This window comes from Archocentrus centrarchus, chromosome 1 (genome assembly GCF_007364275.1).
Source record: "Archocentrus centrarchus isolate MPI-CPG fArcCen1 chromosome 1, fArcCen1, whole genome shotgun sequence".
In the NCBI taxonomy this organism is placed as follows: domain Eukaryota; kingdom Metazoa; phylum Chordata; class Actinopteri; order Cichliformes; family Cichlidae; genus Archocentrus; species Archocentrus centrarchus.
Window position 1 is genome coordinate 10410041 of NC_044346.1, and position 15382 is coordinate 10425422.

Genomic DNA, 15382 nt, shown 5'->3' on the forward strand with positions numbered 1-15382 from the left:
AAAATGCAATTTCCATCATACACTTGTTCTTTGAGTTTTTAGTTCAGCTTTATGATACTGTTACCTTAATATTGTACTTTTTATACCACTACATATAACATGGTGGCATAAAAAGTGAACATAGTGGAATGAAAGTGTTGTTATACAGTAAAATTAACCACTTACTAGTGTATAGAGTGTGGAACATTAGATGTAATAGATCTTAGAAACACAAGCAGTATTTGGCTTAACTCTCGCACACTGAAACAATGTGTATTTTTTGATATTATGTGTATAAACAATGACTTCAGTTAATACCTGATCAGGAGAAAGATTAATGCTTATTAAGGATTTCACTTTTTTTTCAGCAGTTCATTGGTGTGCCGATTAGTCGATTAATCAAAAAAATAAATAATAAAATATAGCTGCAAGCAGCAATGAGGAGGCCAAGCAACGAGACGCGACAGTTGCTAGGAAACAAAGAATAGTCGTGAGCCGTCCCATAAAATCCAATATGGCGGAAAATGACGTCATATGATGAGGAACTCTGAGGGAAATTTTGTTTAAACAAAGTTAAAGAAGTTTCTTTTAAAATATTACACAATATATACCCAGTTTTAAAAAAAACACACTGGAGAGGTTTAAGTTTGATATTAACTACTCATGTTCTTTCTGTGAGTGTGTAATTATTTCTCATCTATTTTATCAGTGTATATATGTCAGAATGTTCTGGACTGATTTGCAACACTATGTCAGGCAGAAAACTGGACAAATAATTCAACTTAAAGAGAAGGACATTTTAGTTTTGTTTTGATGACAAAGACATGGACAAAGACGTCACCTCCTTCATTCAACTTTCATATCCATGAAACCAAATGGACAGACTCCAAACCAAATATTAACAGTTTCTGTCAAGAACTTCTAAAATACAGGACCACAATTCAAGAACCTGAAAATAAAAAGGCAGTTGAAACAAATTATATTCTGGCTTACTTTGGCTTAAGGTAGTGGCACATAATTTGGTGAAAATGATAATGAAACTGTCCTGAGGAAGTGTGCCAAATTTCACAACTTTTGACCAGGCGATTCTAGGAGCTGCCATAGACTCCCACTGGAGAGGAAAAAAAGTTGATGCTGATATAAGAAAACCAAGAATCACTATGGGTGCCCACAGCCTTGCTGTTTGGCCCCCAAAACACCTTTCTATCTACGTGCAAACCTCCACAAGACACTGCTAATGAAAACTATTGTTTTTATTTCAAGCTTGATACCTATAAATACATTCTGTTTAAAGGATGCTGGAGTTCACAATTCTTTTTAAAAGCCCTTATTTTGTGCTAAAATATAGATATATATTTGTTTACAAAATATGCATTACCAAGGGTTGAATACAACAGCAATAAAGATTTACAGTAAACTGTAGCTATAAAAATATAAAACATGTAACATATCTGTTAGAAAACTTTGTGGAGCCTGTAAAACCTCCCCACATTTCATTAACAGCATGTGTACAGGTAAAACAGTAAGTGCAGTTATCAGTGAGTCGCCCTGAAAGAAAAACAAGAAATGAATCAATATTGAGACCCACTCTTGTTCTCCACTTACAAAAGCGACCTTACAATGTTGCATGTGAGCTGCATGACACAAACACCTAAAACTAAGAAGAGGTAGGCCATTCGTGAAGGTTTCATCTACGCCCGTGAGAGCGTGTGCACTCATGAAAGTTTGTGCGTGAACGTGCGTTACAGCATGGTGATTTCGCTGGGTGGCAGAGTGAGTCTCTTCTCCCGCACAGACATCATGTTTTCCACCTGCATGGCGATGACTCGACACAGCTCCAGGCCCTGTGGACGGAGAAAGGGGTGCATCAGAGCCCGAAACCCACCCGGGTAAAGATGATCACGATCCTTTAGGTGTGCGGTTTGCATAATACCTGCTCCAGCTGTAGCTGAATGACACGTTGTGCGTTGATATCCCCCAAGGTGATGTCTACATAAGGATAACTGGTCCCAGTAGTGGGCCTCTGGGTGCGGGTGGACTGCACCTCCACCAGGGGGACCACTGCCATCAGCTCCTGCTCAACAGAGACTAAACTTTTACAGCTGCCCGCTGAAATTACAGCTCTGCTTATGGGCTCGTGTTCTCGTCACGACACGCTGAGTCATAAGCTGGCTGAGGATGTGTGTGTGTGTGTGTGTGTGTGTACTCCTTACGTGGGTATTTTTGTGCAGGAAATGAAGACCATGTTGATTGACGGCAACGATGCAGGGAGCGTAGAAGGTGGTGGAGCTGCTGCTGTGGATGTAGAAGAACGAGGAGCCGAACATGGGGAACGCACTGACCAGCCCTGAAAGTTCAAAAATGAAATTTAAGTACAGGCCACATTTTTAATCTCAGGTTGAATCAATCAAAGTACATTTTAATATAATGCAGTCCTGCAGACCACCATCCAAAACACAGTCAGTCTGTTCCTGTGGTGCCTCCCGCCCCTCAACGTCCTCAGAGATCTTACCCAGAAACTGTGCCCGGGCCTGGTGCGGGTTCAGTGCCTGTACTTGCTGCATGTGCTGCGTCACCATGGTAACCCACTGCTGGGGTGGCTGCTTTTTGAAGAGAGGTGTGGCGATGTACTCCGATAATTCGTGTCTGCAGGAGAGAGGAACAGAGACACAGTATCAGATAAACAGGAGTCTGTTTCACTCTGTGATTTCCAACATTTCTCCAAAAGAGTTTTACGACTCAGTGAGCCGATCCGCTCCGCTTTAGGCTCTGGGTGTGTGTGTGTGTGTGTGTGTGTGTGTGTGTGTGTGTGTGTGTGTGTGTGTGTGTGTGTGTGTGAGGAAGGATTGAAGATAACAACTGTTAGAGCAAGAAGTCACATAAGAGTTTTTACAGTTGAGAAAGTAAAAAAGCAGCCATGCCCCTTAAACACAATAACTGGTGACTGCACTGCAGTCTGTGCCTGTATTTACCAAACTGCTGCAAGTCTCCTCCATTTAAACATTAACATTACACTTGATATAAGAATTTACTTCATTTTCTTTTTGCTGGGCATTTATCAAGGTCTTTACTCTGAACTTTTCAATGTGACACGAAATTCTGACTGGGATTTCCTGAATTTACCTGCGGCAGAATTTATTTCACATCTTAATTGAAGCAATTTCTCACAAATAAAATGAGCATTAAATAGAAGACCATAGGAAATTTGGTCATTGTAGGGCATATTACCAAAGTTTTCTAGGGCAGCCAGAATTTATTCATTTTAAAGTCTAATTCATCCAGAAATACTGGGGAAAATGTTTCATCTTTACATAAAATATTGAGAAAGACTGTTTCAGTGTAGTTATAAGAACCTAAAGGCCAAAGTTAGACAAACAAAAACAACACGTGGAACATTCAGAGACATGCTGACACTGTTTTCACTTAATAGAGATAGTCAAGCTAAATGTCTGTCCTGCGAACACTGAATTCAAGCAGGGAATCGATTAATTTTAGTGAGTGGAAGTTTGTGAAGGTTCTCTATTGGATTGAGATCTGGTGACTGTGGAGGCCACTGAAGTACAGTGAACTGATTATTCAGGAAACCAGACTGATGACCTGAGCTTTGTGACATGGAGCGTTATCCTGCTGGAAGCAGGGATGGACATTGGTCGGCAACAAAACTCAGGCAGGCTGTGACATTTAAATGATGTTCAGTTGGTAATAAGGGGCCCAAAGTGTAGCAAAAAAATATCCCCCACACCATTACACCACCATCAGCCTGAAACATTGATATAAGGCCAGATGCACCCATGCTTGCATGTTCTTTACACCAAATTAGGACCTTGTTGTAGCAGAAATCAAGTCTCATCAGACTAGGCAACATTTTTCCAATCTTCTATTATCAAATTTTGCCAAGTCAGGGCAAACTGCAGCATCAGTTTCCTGTTCCTAATTAACAGGAGTGCCCACTTAAAGCAGATGTGCTCCATCTGCTTCAAGGTTCATTGTGCTGTAGGTCCATAGATGCTCTTCTGCACACCTTTCTTGCCTTCCTATCAGGTCAAAGCAGTCTGGCCAGTGTTAATGGCACATTTTTTTCTCCAATAGTTTTCAGTTTTATTCTACTACAGATATTTTATTTTAATTAGGATTTGTTTGACTTCATGATTATTCAAGTACAGTAAGTTCAGCGGGGATATATTATCACTACTGCAAGTGAATTAATCACAACAAAAAATATATTTAAAAAAAAAAAAAAAGTTTAATTCCAGGTTAAATTTGCAAACAGTCTACCTCGGGGCTCATTAGAATGAAACTTTAACCACTTTCTCATTGCCGCTGTTTTCTCACATGCTGGGAATGAAGATGTTGTCTTTGGCTCGGTGCTGCAAAGCTGCCAGTTTGGAGATCTGGTGAAACTGTTGATCGCTCACTTTCCCATGTGGAAGAACATTCAGCAGACCTTTACAGTAGTCTGGAAGAATCTAAATAACCACACAAACAGAGTTACACACACACACACACACACATGTAAACGTATGTGCGGCATGCGAGATGTCACCGGTTGTACCTGATTATAGTGCATGGCCACACAGAGCTCATTGTCGAACTTGAGCGGCTGAGTCCAGACGACTCGCCTGAACCAGAAGCTGTAGCTGGTGTCGACTAACTCGGCCTCTGTTGCCACATCCAGGATGTACTCGTGTTTGTTCAAAGGGCGTACATTCTGACCTGAACACATTAAACAGTGCACATGTAAATATGTAATGTTTTTTTTTATATAGCGGACTTGCATATTTTCTCACCAGTCAGTACTAACCAAAAAAAAAAAAAAAAAAAAAAGGAGTTAAAATTATTAATACGTGTGTTCTGAAATGTGTTGTGCAGGCAGCCCCATGCTGCGTGACCTGCTGTGCTTTGGAAAAGCACAGGAGCCAGAGCAGCTGCCAGCTGTAATCATGTGGAGATATTTAATGGTCAGGGAAGGAAAAAGACAACAATAGTGTATGTGTATAAAGTATATGTACTGTGAGAGTATTTCAAGGGGCTTGAACACTAAAATATTGATAAAGCAAAAGGAAAAGGGTTATAGTGCAAAGAAACATGACAAGTTGGTGAATCGTGTTTTTTTTTAAATACATACACAAAAGGCAAACAAATATGATTTTAACATCTTAGCAGATAAAGAAGAAAAGATGAGCACTTTTAGAGGTACAGTCATGTGAAAAAGAAAGTAGACTTTTTTCTGATTAAAAGGTTTTACAGATCAGGACATAATTAAAAAAAAAAAAATCAGTCCTCACAAGTCCTAAAATGAGGTAAATACAACCTGAGATGAACAAAACGACATATTACTTTGTAATTATTTATTTAACAAAAACTAACAAAAATAGAGAAGCCGTGTGAAAAGCTAAGGATACCCCATGATTCAGTAGATTGTAGAACCACCTTTAGCACCAGTAACATGAAGTAACTGTTTTCTGTATGACTTTGTCAGTCTCTCACATCATTGTGGAGGAATTTTGTTCCACTCTTCTTTACGTTGCTTCAGTTCATTGAGATTTGCAGGCATTCATTTATGCTCAGCTCTCTTAAGGTCCCACCACAGCATCTCAGTCAGGTTGAGGTCTGGACTTTGACTGGATCATTGCAGCACTTTGATTCTTTTCTTTTTCAGTCATTCTGTTTGAAAGATTTGTTGCTGTGCTTGGATCATTGTCCAGCCAAGCTTCAGCTGTCACACAGATGGCCTCACGTTTGACTACTTACTTTGTATACTTTGGTATACAGAGGAGTTCATGGTCGACTCAATGACTGCAAGGTGTCCAGGTAATGTGGCTGCAAACCAAGCCTCCACCACCGTGCTGACAGTTGGCTCTGCCTAGCCCAGCGTCAGCCTACACACCTGTTGCTCGCCTACTCATCAACTCGCCAGCATATGAGGATCAGCTCCAGAAATGACTCTTTGCCAGATTGTTGTCAGTGGTTGTGAAGCTTCTCCTGGCAGACCAGTCCTCCCGAGCTGCAAACCCGAGTGCCAGCTTTTCATTGGCCACAGGTTCCTGTTGCTGTTTCCTGAGCACACCTGTTGATAAACCTTCTAAAACTGAGAAGCTGTCAGTCTCTGGGTCGTGCGTTAGAGTCCAGAAAACTGAGTTGCCTTGGTTGGCTATGACACTCCTGGAAAGATTAGCTACTATCATTAAAGTTTTCCACTTGTGAATAATCTTCCTCACTGTAGAATGACAGACTTCAGATTGCTTGGAAATGGCCTTATAACCCTTCCCAGATTAATGGGCAGCAACATTTAGCTTAATTTTTGGTAAATAAAAAATGGCACAGTGTGATATGTCACGTGCTGTTGTTGACCTGAGGTTGTATTGACCTAATTTTAAGGACCAGATCATTATTCCCAATGTAAAACCACAGAACTGAAACTGAGTGTGTGCGTTAACTGTTATGAACAAAACGACTTTCTCCCACAGCTAAACCTCAGAGAGCAGGTGAACATATGATGTGTGATCATCTCTCCTGAGCTCACCTCGATTGGTCACTAAAAATGTAGAATATTCTTCTATAGCCTCCAGCCTGTGTAACCCCATCTCATAGCACAGCTCCTCAATCACCTCCAGGGCAACCTAAAACAAACACACACACACAATAGTGTCAGTGCAGACACATGAACGCATCACAACCTCCTTGCTGACGCACACCAGTGATGATGACGTGGCAGCTGAGCACTTACAGAGCACGTTTTGATTTTCACGTGGCGTTCGATACCCCCGGGGAAGAGGAACAGTTGACGTTTTGAACTTCGTCCCGCCTGAGGAAACACCAACACACACACACAAATGCAATGCACTGCTACAGATTAAACTACACAGTGTATAAAGTAAGGTTGTTCACAAGTTCCTACCGCCAATGAATCCTTAAAAGAAAAAAAAAAAAAAAACTAAGTTAACAATGTGTTTTTCTCTCATTAAGCTCCCCTGTTTGTAGCATTCAGCCCCAAGCCGGCTGGTTCCTCAATAAATCTTTTAAAACAGCTTCCAGGTCTAAAGTTGCATCCTTTAGTTATTTGCTAAAAAAGCTGGGCACTGCACTTTTTGCCAAGTATTGCTGAAACAGGAGAAAATTGTGCATTTGTTTGGAATTATTCTCACACTATAATCCCCAGAAGCGTGTCAGCCACTGCAACACTGTAGCTTTCTGATGTGTAATAGATTTTGGACAACAATCAAGTTCCCTGGCAGAGAGGAAAAAGCGATAGCAGCCTTTGATTATACAGACAATGCCTGCTGGTTGAATCCAACCATTGCTGGGTTTGGGTCTTTCATTCAATTTGTTGACAATTAGAACAAAATAAAATATAATTTTTCATCTTTATCTTTCAAAATCCAATTCAGTTCAGCCAGTTACCACATTAATTTACTGCTTACATCAATAACAGTGCTATTACATGACATAATAGGAGTAAACATTATTCTAAATCAAGACAGTTGGGGGTTGGAAAAATTGTCTCTATTCATGCTCAATTTATAAAGAAAAAAAACTGACGTGCAATGAAACAATGCAAACAAGAATGCAGCTCTAATAAAAGCTGGGACAACAAAATGCTTCAGCTCTGAATGTTTTCTACACCTGACACCTTTACTTTGGTACAATTTGCAGCTAATGGTTTTGGCTTTAATTCTTTTTATGCACAATTGACCATACATATTAAACTGTGGGTGAAAATTCCTGCAGATAAATAAAAAGAGACACTGACCATCATAGCCTTCAGCTCCATGCTGTTGGGTGGAACGGTGCGGCCACCAAACTGGAACGTCTTTTTCAGATTCTGCTCACATGCTTTAGCTATGCCTGCCAAATTTATAAGAAACGTAACACACTGATGCTTATGGGACATTAAAACCTGTGTGTGTGTGTGTGTGCGCGTTTTTTACCCTGATACTGCAACCCTGTGCTGCGAGAGGCCTGCTGCAGGTATTTGAGCAGGAAGGGCTTGAGGACTTCGGAGCAGCAGTGGAAAGCAGTCAGGATGTACAGCAGCCGCCAGCCTCGCTGGCAACTGTCGCTGCAGAGCACAAGAGTGCATGCTTGGGATCACAGGCTCAGTGACGAAAGAGGCTTGTACCGCGTGTTAGTCTGCGGTGGGTGCATGCTGTATATGTGCGGGCAGCGGACTTACGGTTTGGAGCTGGTGTTAGCGGTAAGCTGTTTGAGGAGCTGGCAGTAAGCCTCATCCCTCATCAAGGAGAACTCTCCTATGAGCTGAGGGGTGGATGGATGCACACACACACACACACACAAACACAAACACACAGAGAACAGCATAGATAGATTAGGCAGCTGTAAAAGAGTGTAAAAGAGAAAATAGCAAAAAAAACCAAAAAAAACCCCGATATGTATTTTTACCTTGAGGAAAGTGCTGACCACTTCCTGTTCTGTCAGTCCCCTTAATGAAGAGTCACCCATGAAACGCATGATGGCTACATAAAATACACAACCAGGAGACACACACACCAATAATGTTTAAATCTGAACAGTATAAAACATCCTCTGTCTTCAGACTGTCGATTCACTTAATGAAAAATTCCCCCTACATCCCTTTAATGGGAGAAAAAAGGAGGAACCCTCAGAAAGTGCAGCTGTCCCTTCTTAGGATGAACAGATGTGCAGTAGACGGAACAGGATATGAGAACTTCTCCTCTTAACAGACGATGACTCGGAGACCAGGTGGAATAAAATGGCGTAATTAGAGGAGAGATGAGAGAGGGTGAGGACTTACACAGGAAGAGATCGGCTGCCACTCTGTTCATAGCTGGGTCTTTGAAATCTATCAGAGATTCAGTCAGAGGAGCCTGCAAAGGAGACGACCGTACAAGAAAAGTTACATGAATGAGTCAGGACGCCCGCAGTGTTACGGCATCAAGGCTGAGAGCAGAGGAGAAGGCACCTTGGAAAACTTGATCATTTCAATGGGCTCCCTGGAGTCTCTGTTCTTGCTTTTGCTCTTCAGGGAATCTCTGTGAACACAATCAGTCATAATGTGCTGTCTTTTGATTACAATGAAACTGAGTATATACATGAATTGCTGGAAAAAAAAATAGCAATGTCATGCTAAAAATAACATTTGAGGTGTATCTCTACAAAAGTACGCAAGCACTTTCAACACAATTAATTTCAGTGTACCTATTATGCAGATTAATACCTTTCAGTGTTGCAGCATTATAATATTCCATCACTGGAGCAGGACTAGAAATTAGCATCTGAAATTGCACTTAAATGCAGAGCTTGTGAATGTATTTTTTTATTTTGATTACTTTAGTCAACAGAAATGGATATCTAAACTATGAGTTGTGATTTTGCCCATTGCCCTTTTATTTGTTTGGTTCATTTTGATTAATTTGGGGGCTGCACCTCACCATTTGACTCTCTGGATATTTGTTTTCTATGTAGGTGATCTGATTTCAGTTTTTTAAAGGTGAAAAAATAATGACAATCTCAGGCTGGGTGCATCATTTTTTTCACTCTCTGCTGTGATCAACATGCTTCACTCCACCTCATGGTTCCTATCAGCAATTTTACTACTTAAAATAAGTGACTTTATTGTTTTGCTTAGTGAAATTTCGACAACAGGCCTGCTGCTCTTGCTGCACAGCGGCTGCACCCACTCGGTGGCTGAGCAACAAACTTAAGAGACATTCTGTTGCTTTTAACTTTCTCTCACAGTGATCATTTTCTGCTTTGTTTGGAGAGCATGGTAAGCAGGTATAGGACCTGCCAGCACAGGGGAGGGCCTCTGCATTTAAAAAAAAAAAAAAGGTGACAGGATAGATGAATCTCTGTTTTCTGTTTACTTTTGTTTATTTGCTTTCACTGGGTAAAATAAACCAGTGACCTGCAGAAACTGCTTTTGGAGAATGAACTCATCTTGCCTGCATACATTAAACTGCATGCATACATGAGTGTTTTTTCTGAGTCCGTGTTTTGGCCTCACCCCTTCCCGCTGGGCGCCTGTCTGAAGTACTTCTTGGCAAACTCCAACATATCATATTTACTGTCCTGCAGAGCCCTTTCATCCAGATCTCCATCAGCAAAGCCATCAAGGGAGACCTTCTGAAAGGCAAAGAGTGACAGTGAAAAACAACCTGAATTCACTTTGACAGACAAAAAAAAAAAAGAAAAGAAAAGAAAAAAAAGTGTGTCTGTGAACCTCAATCGTTTGATCTATCTCATGCGCAGCCATGGTGGACGCTACGGCGACAGCAACAGCTGATGACACAGCGAACTGTCCCGCTCCACCTCGAGGCTCCGACTTTCGGTCCAGTGGGAGTGACAGGAAGTCAGGAGGAGCGACGGGATGGACGCACTCGGCAGGAAACACACCGGAGCGGCCCAACACGGCGCCAAACTTCCAGCCTGGTGCACAGACACGGAGCGGAGGGGCAACAATGTGCAGGTGATGAAGAGCAAAACACCCAATTGTTCTGTGAGCCTAAACAAGCCTTCGCTCGCTCTAAGTCCTGATCGCTATCTGCTTTCCTCTACCAGCGGGTCAGGATTTCATTTAAACAGGTCAGATCCTTATCTGCTGGCTTTTCTTTATCGTTTATAAGATGTGACTCCCCTCTGCTGCTACGCTGATAGCCTGACACAAAATGCAGCCTTTTCTCCAATTATGGGCACCGCACACATGGGTGCTTCTGCCATGTTTGAGGACGCAGTATATGGCGATCCTGGTCCCTAACTTCACCCGGGGGTATAGCAATCCTTGAAGCTAACAAAGCCTTGAAATTAATGCTGCATTATTCAAAAGTTTACTACTAATGATATATGTAAAGAGTAATAATAATAATTTATGTAAACTGTTTAAAGTACGCTATATGAACAAAAGTACTGGGCCACCTATACATTACACCTACAGGAGCTTTTACAACATCCCATTTTTAATCCGCAAGCATCAACATGGAGTTAAATCCCCCCCTTTGCAGCTCTGACAGCTTCCAGTCTTCTTAAGATTATAAGGCTTTCTGCAAGATTTTGCAGGATGTCTGTGGGGAATTATTGCCCATTCATCTGGGAGAGTGTTTGTGAGATCAGACACTGATGCTGGATGAGGGTCTGGTTCACAGTCTCCGGTCTAGCTCATCAGGGTTGACGTCAGGGCTTTGAGCGAGCTAGTCGAGTTCTTCCACACCAAACTCATCTAACCAAGCCGTTCTAGACTCTGCACTGTGCACAGTCATGCTGGACCAGAAAAGGGGCCTTCCACAAACTGTTCCCACAAAGTCGGAAGCACAGAGTTGGCATTTGCCAAACCCAGGCTCGTCCATCCTCCCTAGGATGTTTTCATTGGTCCAGAGTCCTGTGGCAGTATGCTTTACACTACTCCATCTGACACTTGGCATTGTGCTTGGTGATGTAAGGCTTGCATGCAGCTGCCATGGGAAACCCATGCCATAAAGCTGTCAGTGCACTTTTTTTGTTGATGTTAACGTGTGAGGAGGTTTGGAGCTCTGCAGTTATTGAGTCAGTGTTGGTGCCTCAGGACTCGGCAACTTTATAACTCAGCACTCTGTAACTTTGTGTGGTCTGCCACTTTGTGGCTGAACTGCTTTGGTTGCTAAATGCTTCCATTTGGCAATAATAGCACAGTTGATGGTGGAACATCTGGGAGGGAAGAAAGTGACTTGTTGCAATGATGCCGTCCTATTACAGTACCACACCTGAATTTAGGGAACTCTTTAGCATGACTGTAAATGCAGACTGCATGGCGAAGTGCTTGATTTTATACACCTGTGGCAATGAGACTGAAAACACTTGAAGTCAGAGATTAAGATTTCTGGCCCAGTACTTTTGTCCATATTGTGCATCTTCCAATTTTGATATCCTTTACTTTCCTATAATAAAACAAAAATGTTTTAGCTTGTCAACCCAAAACGAAATTAAAAAAACAAACAAAAAACAAACACACACTTTTAAAGCGAGCAGTTAATGAAAAATGTTTTAAGCAGCTCATAAATCGCCTTAACATTAAAGGTTAATTTATGTAAAATCATTGTTTTTTATGCTGCCATTTAAGGACTGTGGCTGAATGAGAGTGGTTTGAGTGGTGCAGGCAGGCCTCAGATGAATAAAACATGAGCATGAAATGCTACATGCACCATTTTTAAGTTCTGAATTTAGGGCCCCTAAAAACAAAACTAATACATCAGACTAAATTACAAATATGTGCGCAAAGTTTCACTGCAGTCTGTCTTATCCACTGACTGACGTGACATTTGTGATCCCATTTCATCTTTTATGTCCTCAAGAAAACACATAAATCAATAGTTTTTGAACTGCATTGCCATCATCCATCTGGAAAATCATTTTCTGATACAATATTGTATTTAAAGAGTGCCGCAGGCACCGTCAACATGACTGCAGCTATATTTCCTCGGCTTTAAAATACCATCACATCCCCAGGGTACACAGGCACAGCACGGGTTAGTAAATCTTTTAAAGCCGTCATTTTGAATTGTCACTTTGTTTATGTTTGGGTCTTGGCCAACATCTGGGAACCCCATGCAAAATTGATTGTTCTTTTTGTTTTTTTTTTATTAAAATAACAGGATTTCATAAATACTCACCAAAGTCCTGAGTGTCTCTCTTCAGTTCCTCCAAAAACACAACCTTCTTCCTCACCACACAGCCATAGCTGTAACCTGGAGAACATGCGAAGGCAAGTATACACTCACGTGTCTGTCAGAGAGTCACACAGACTACAGCCTGACTTCCACAGCAGTGCCTCACCTTTCTCCAGCCCGTCCATAACCTGTAGCCTGATGATGTCACCTTTATGGAAGCTGAGCATCGAGCGGTCGTCTGTCACAAAGTTACACTCTGCAACCACGTAGTCTGAGTCCTGTGGGGAAAAAGGGAAAACACCAGAAAAAAAAAATGCTTGTGAGAATGGCTTTTTTTTTTTGGCTTCGTCTCTCCTTTATAAACAGCTCAAAAACCAAATTTGAGTTCATATGTGTGATTGCTGCTTATTGTTGTGTTTCTGGGCACTGGCATATTAACTTGTGAGGTCTGTTTAAGCTGAAGGTTTCAGGGAAATTGTGTACATGTGTGTGTGTTTTGTGCCTTTTTGATCTCATTGATGAAGGTGTCTATGAGATGTTTGACTTGTGGTCCCTTGGCTGAGAACAGTATGAGCTTCTCATTGGTCAGATTGAACTCCAGCATGTTCTCAGATGGGATGGTCACAAACAGGATGTCTGCATAGCTGGAAATAAAAAGAGCAGGACAAATTTTAGGTCACAAACTATTAAAAATCAGACAATATATTGGCTATAGCTTGGAGGCACAGTAGTGTGCAAAAGTCTTGAGCCACCCCTCATTTCTTGATATTTTGCTTCCAAGGAGCCAGAGTTTTTTAAACTGGTCTTGTTTGTTAAGCCACTTAATGCTGATGTATTAAATATGATATATGATCATTTAAGCATTAAAAAGCCTCCTAACGCAAGTGTTGAACCAGTGTTGTGTGTACACATAACAGACAACTGAGCAAAGAACCTGTTTTAAATTGTACCTTTAGGCACTTTGTCACAGCAGCCAACCACATAAAGACATAATTTGTTCCAATTTCTTTACTTTCATCTACAAAAAAAATGAAAGATGACACAGTTTGGCAGGCATAAAATTGTGTTTTGGCACCAACAAAGTGATTCCCAAAGAACTATTAGCTGAAAACATGCAATATCCCAGCACGGTGTGCTGTATGTCCTTAAAAAGTTGAAGAAACTGGACAAGAGGAGGACAAAATAAGAAATGGCAGACCTAAAAAAATATATATCTACAGAAGGTGAGCAGTATGTGAAAATCATCTCCATAAGAAATAGGTGTTGGGGTGCCAGTGGTGTTGGGGATCTTCTCAAAAATCGATGGAATTATGAACGCAGAAAAGTAGTAAAGATTTTGATTCACCATACAGTACCACCTGGAAAGCATCTGATTCACAACTGCTTAATTTTTTCAGTATAACAATGATCCCAAACACACACAATGTCATGGATTGGCCTCCTCAGAGCCCAGACCTCAACATTATTGAAGCAGTGTGGGATCATCCTGACAGTGAACAGAACAAAACGCAGCCAACATGCAAAGAAGAGCTTTGAATGTTCAAGAAGCCTGGAGAACTATTCCTGAAGACTATTTAAAGAAATGACAAGAAAGCTGCCTCAGAGCGTTCAGGCTGTGCTGAAGAATAAAGGTGGTCACACCAAATATTGACTTTCAAGCTCATTAGAATTGTACAAACTCTGTTTTTGCCTGATATGCTGTATTTCCATACATATTTGCACATATTTAAATAAATCTCTGCAAGTATTTCTCATTTTTCTACCAAAATACAAAGAAATGAAGGGTGTCTCAAGACTGTTGCAGAATACTGTATACTGCTAATGCAACCCAATAAATAATACAAAGAGATAAAAAGATATTCTCCTTTATATTGGTATTGCCCTCAAAAATTAACGTCCAGTCAGACTATAAATCAACAATCTGGTGAATGATTAAAAGGAAGCCAAGATTATCAAGACAGTTTGGTGTATTTGTCTATGGCAGAAGTCTACATGGAGACGAAACAAGCGCATACGTGTATGTTCGCAGGACTCTGAAGTAGTCTGGAGCTGTAGCACTGCTTTTTACGGTCTTCAGCAGTTTGATGCCACTGTGGGACACTGACAAAACCTGCACTCCCGTTCCTACGCTACCCTGCACAAACACATGGAAAAAAAAAATCATATAAAAAAGAAAAGGTTAATAAAAATGAAAATACCAAACTCACTCAGAAATCATTCCCTCCCCTCACCACCAGGCTCACCGAGGCCGGGAAGAGCCGGGAGAAGTAGATTTCCCAAGTTTCCCTGGCTGCTGTGACAACCGTTTTCTTCACGTGCTCCTCCACAGGATCCATATTCTGTTTGACGCTGTGCTTAGCTGCCATTTGCACAAACAGACACACACAAACTCATGAATGTCAAAGAGATTAGAGCATACGGTCTTAAAAAAAATGTCTCCTGGAAGAACAGACAGACTACCAAAAAGAGCTTTCATTTTCTGCCTTTCATCCCGGGTGATGCGAACACACGCCTCCGACAAGGTGTCATTTACTATCTGGGGGACAGAGGAGAGGAAAGAAGAGGAATTGTTAGAAATTATTAAGATGAATCTTTCTATGATCTTTGTGTTATTAGTCAAGCTTATTGAGCTCAAGCGAGCTGAAAGAAAAAAAGAAAGAAAAGTTGGGTTCAATGAAAAGAAAAGTTACCTGTTTGAAAATGAGATCCAGCAGCAGGGGACTGTTGAAGCTGTCTTTGGGATAAAAAACCTGTAAAGGAAAGGAAATACAGTGGAAAACATAGGG

At 41.2% G+C, this 15382-nt stretch overlaps 1 protein-coding gene across 1 annotated transcript in view; it reads right to left on the reverse strand.

Annotated features, from left to right (window-relative positions):
- Positions 1-866: 866 nt before the first annotated feature.
- The window catches only part of myo15ab (myosin XVAb), a 55849-nt gene continuing 41333 nt past the window's right edge, over positions 867-15382 (reverse strand). Inside the window, exons 53-75 of the mRNA XM_030735501.1 lie at positions 15287-15346; positions 15057-15132; positions 14840-14955; positions 14612-14730; positions 13099-13240; positions 12763-12874; positions 12600-12674; positions 10181-10386; positions 9965-10083; positions 8921-8990; positions 8753-8825; positions 8380-8453; positions 8153-8235; positions 7908-8038; positions 7730-7824; positions 6707-6784; positions 6503-6599; positions 4532-4692; positions 4312-4445; positions 2492-2625; positions 2193-2326; positions 1913-2053; positions 867-1823 (exon numbers count right to left, since the gene is read on the reverse strand). Of these exons, the coding sequence (XP_030591361.1) occupies positions 1722-1823; positions 1913-2053; positions 2193-2326; positions 2492-2625; positions 4312-4445; positions 4532-4692; positions 6503-6599; positions 6707-6784; positions 7730-7824; positions 7908-8038; positions 8153-8235; positions 8380-8453; positions 8753-8825; positions 8921-8990; positions 9965-10083; positions 10181-10386; positions 12600-12674; positions 12763-12874; positions 13099-13240; positions 14612-14730; positions 14840-14955; positions 15057-15132; positions 15287-15346 (2532 nt within the window). The 3' untranslated portion in view covers positions 867-1721. The remainder of the gene's footprint in view (positions 1824-1912; positions 2054-2192; positions 2327-2491; positions 2626-4311; positions 4446-4531; positions 4693-6502; positions 6600-6706; positions 6785-7729; positions 7825-7907; positions 8039-8152; positions 8236-8379; positions 8454-8752; positions 8826-8920; positions 8991-9964; positions 10084-10180; positions 10387-12599; positions 12675-12762; positions 12875-13098; positions 13241-14611; positions 14731-14839; positions 14956-15056; positions 15133-15286; positions 15347-15382) is intronic.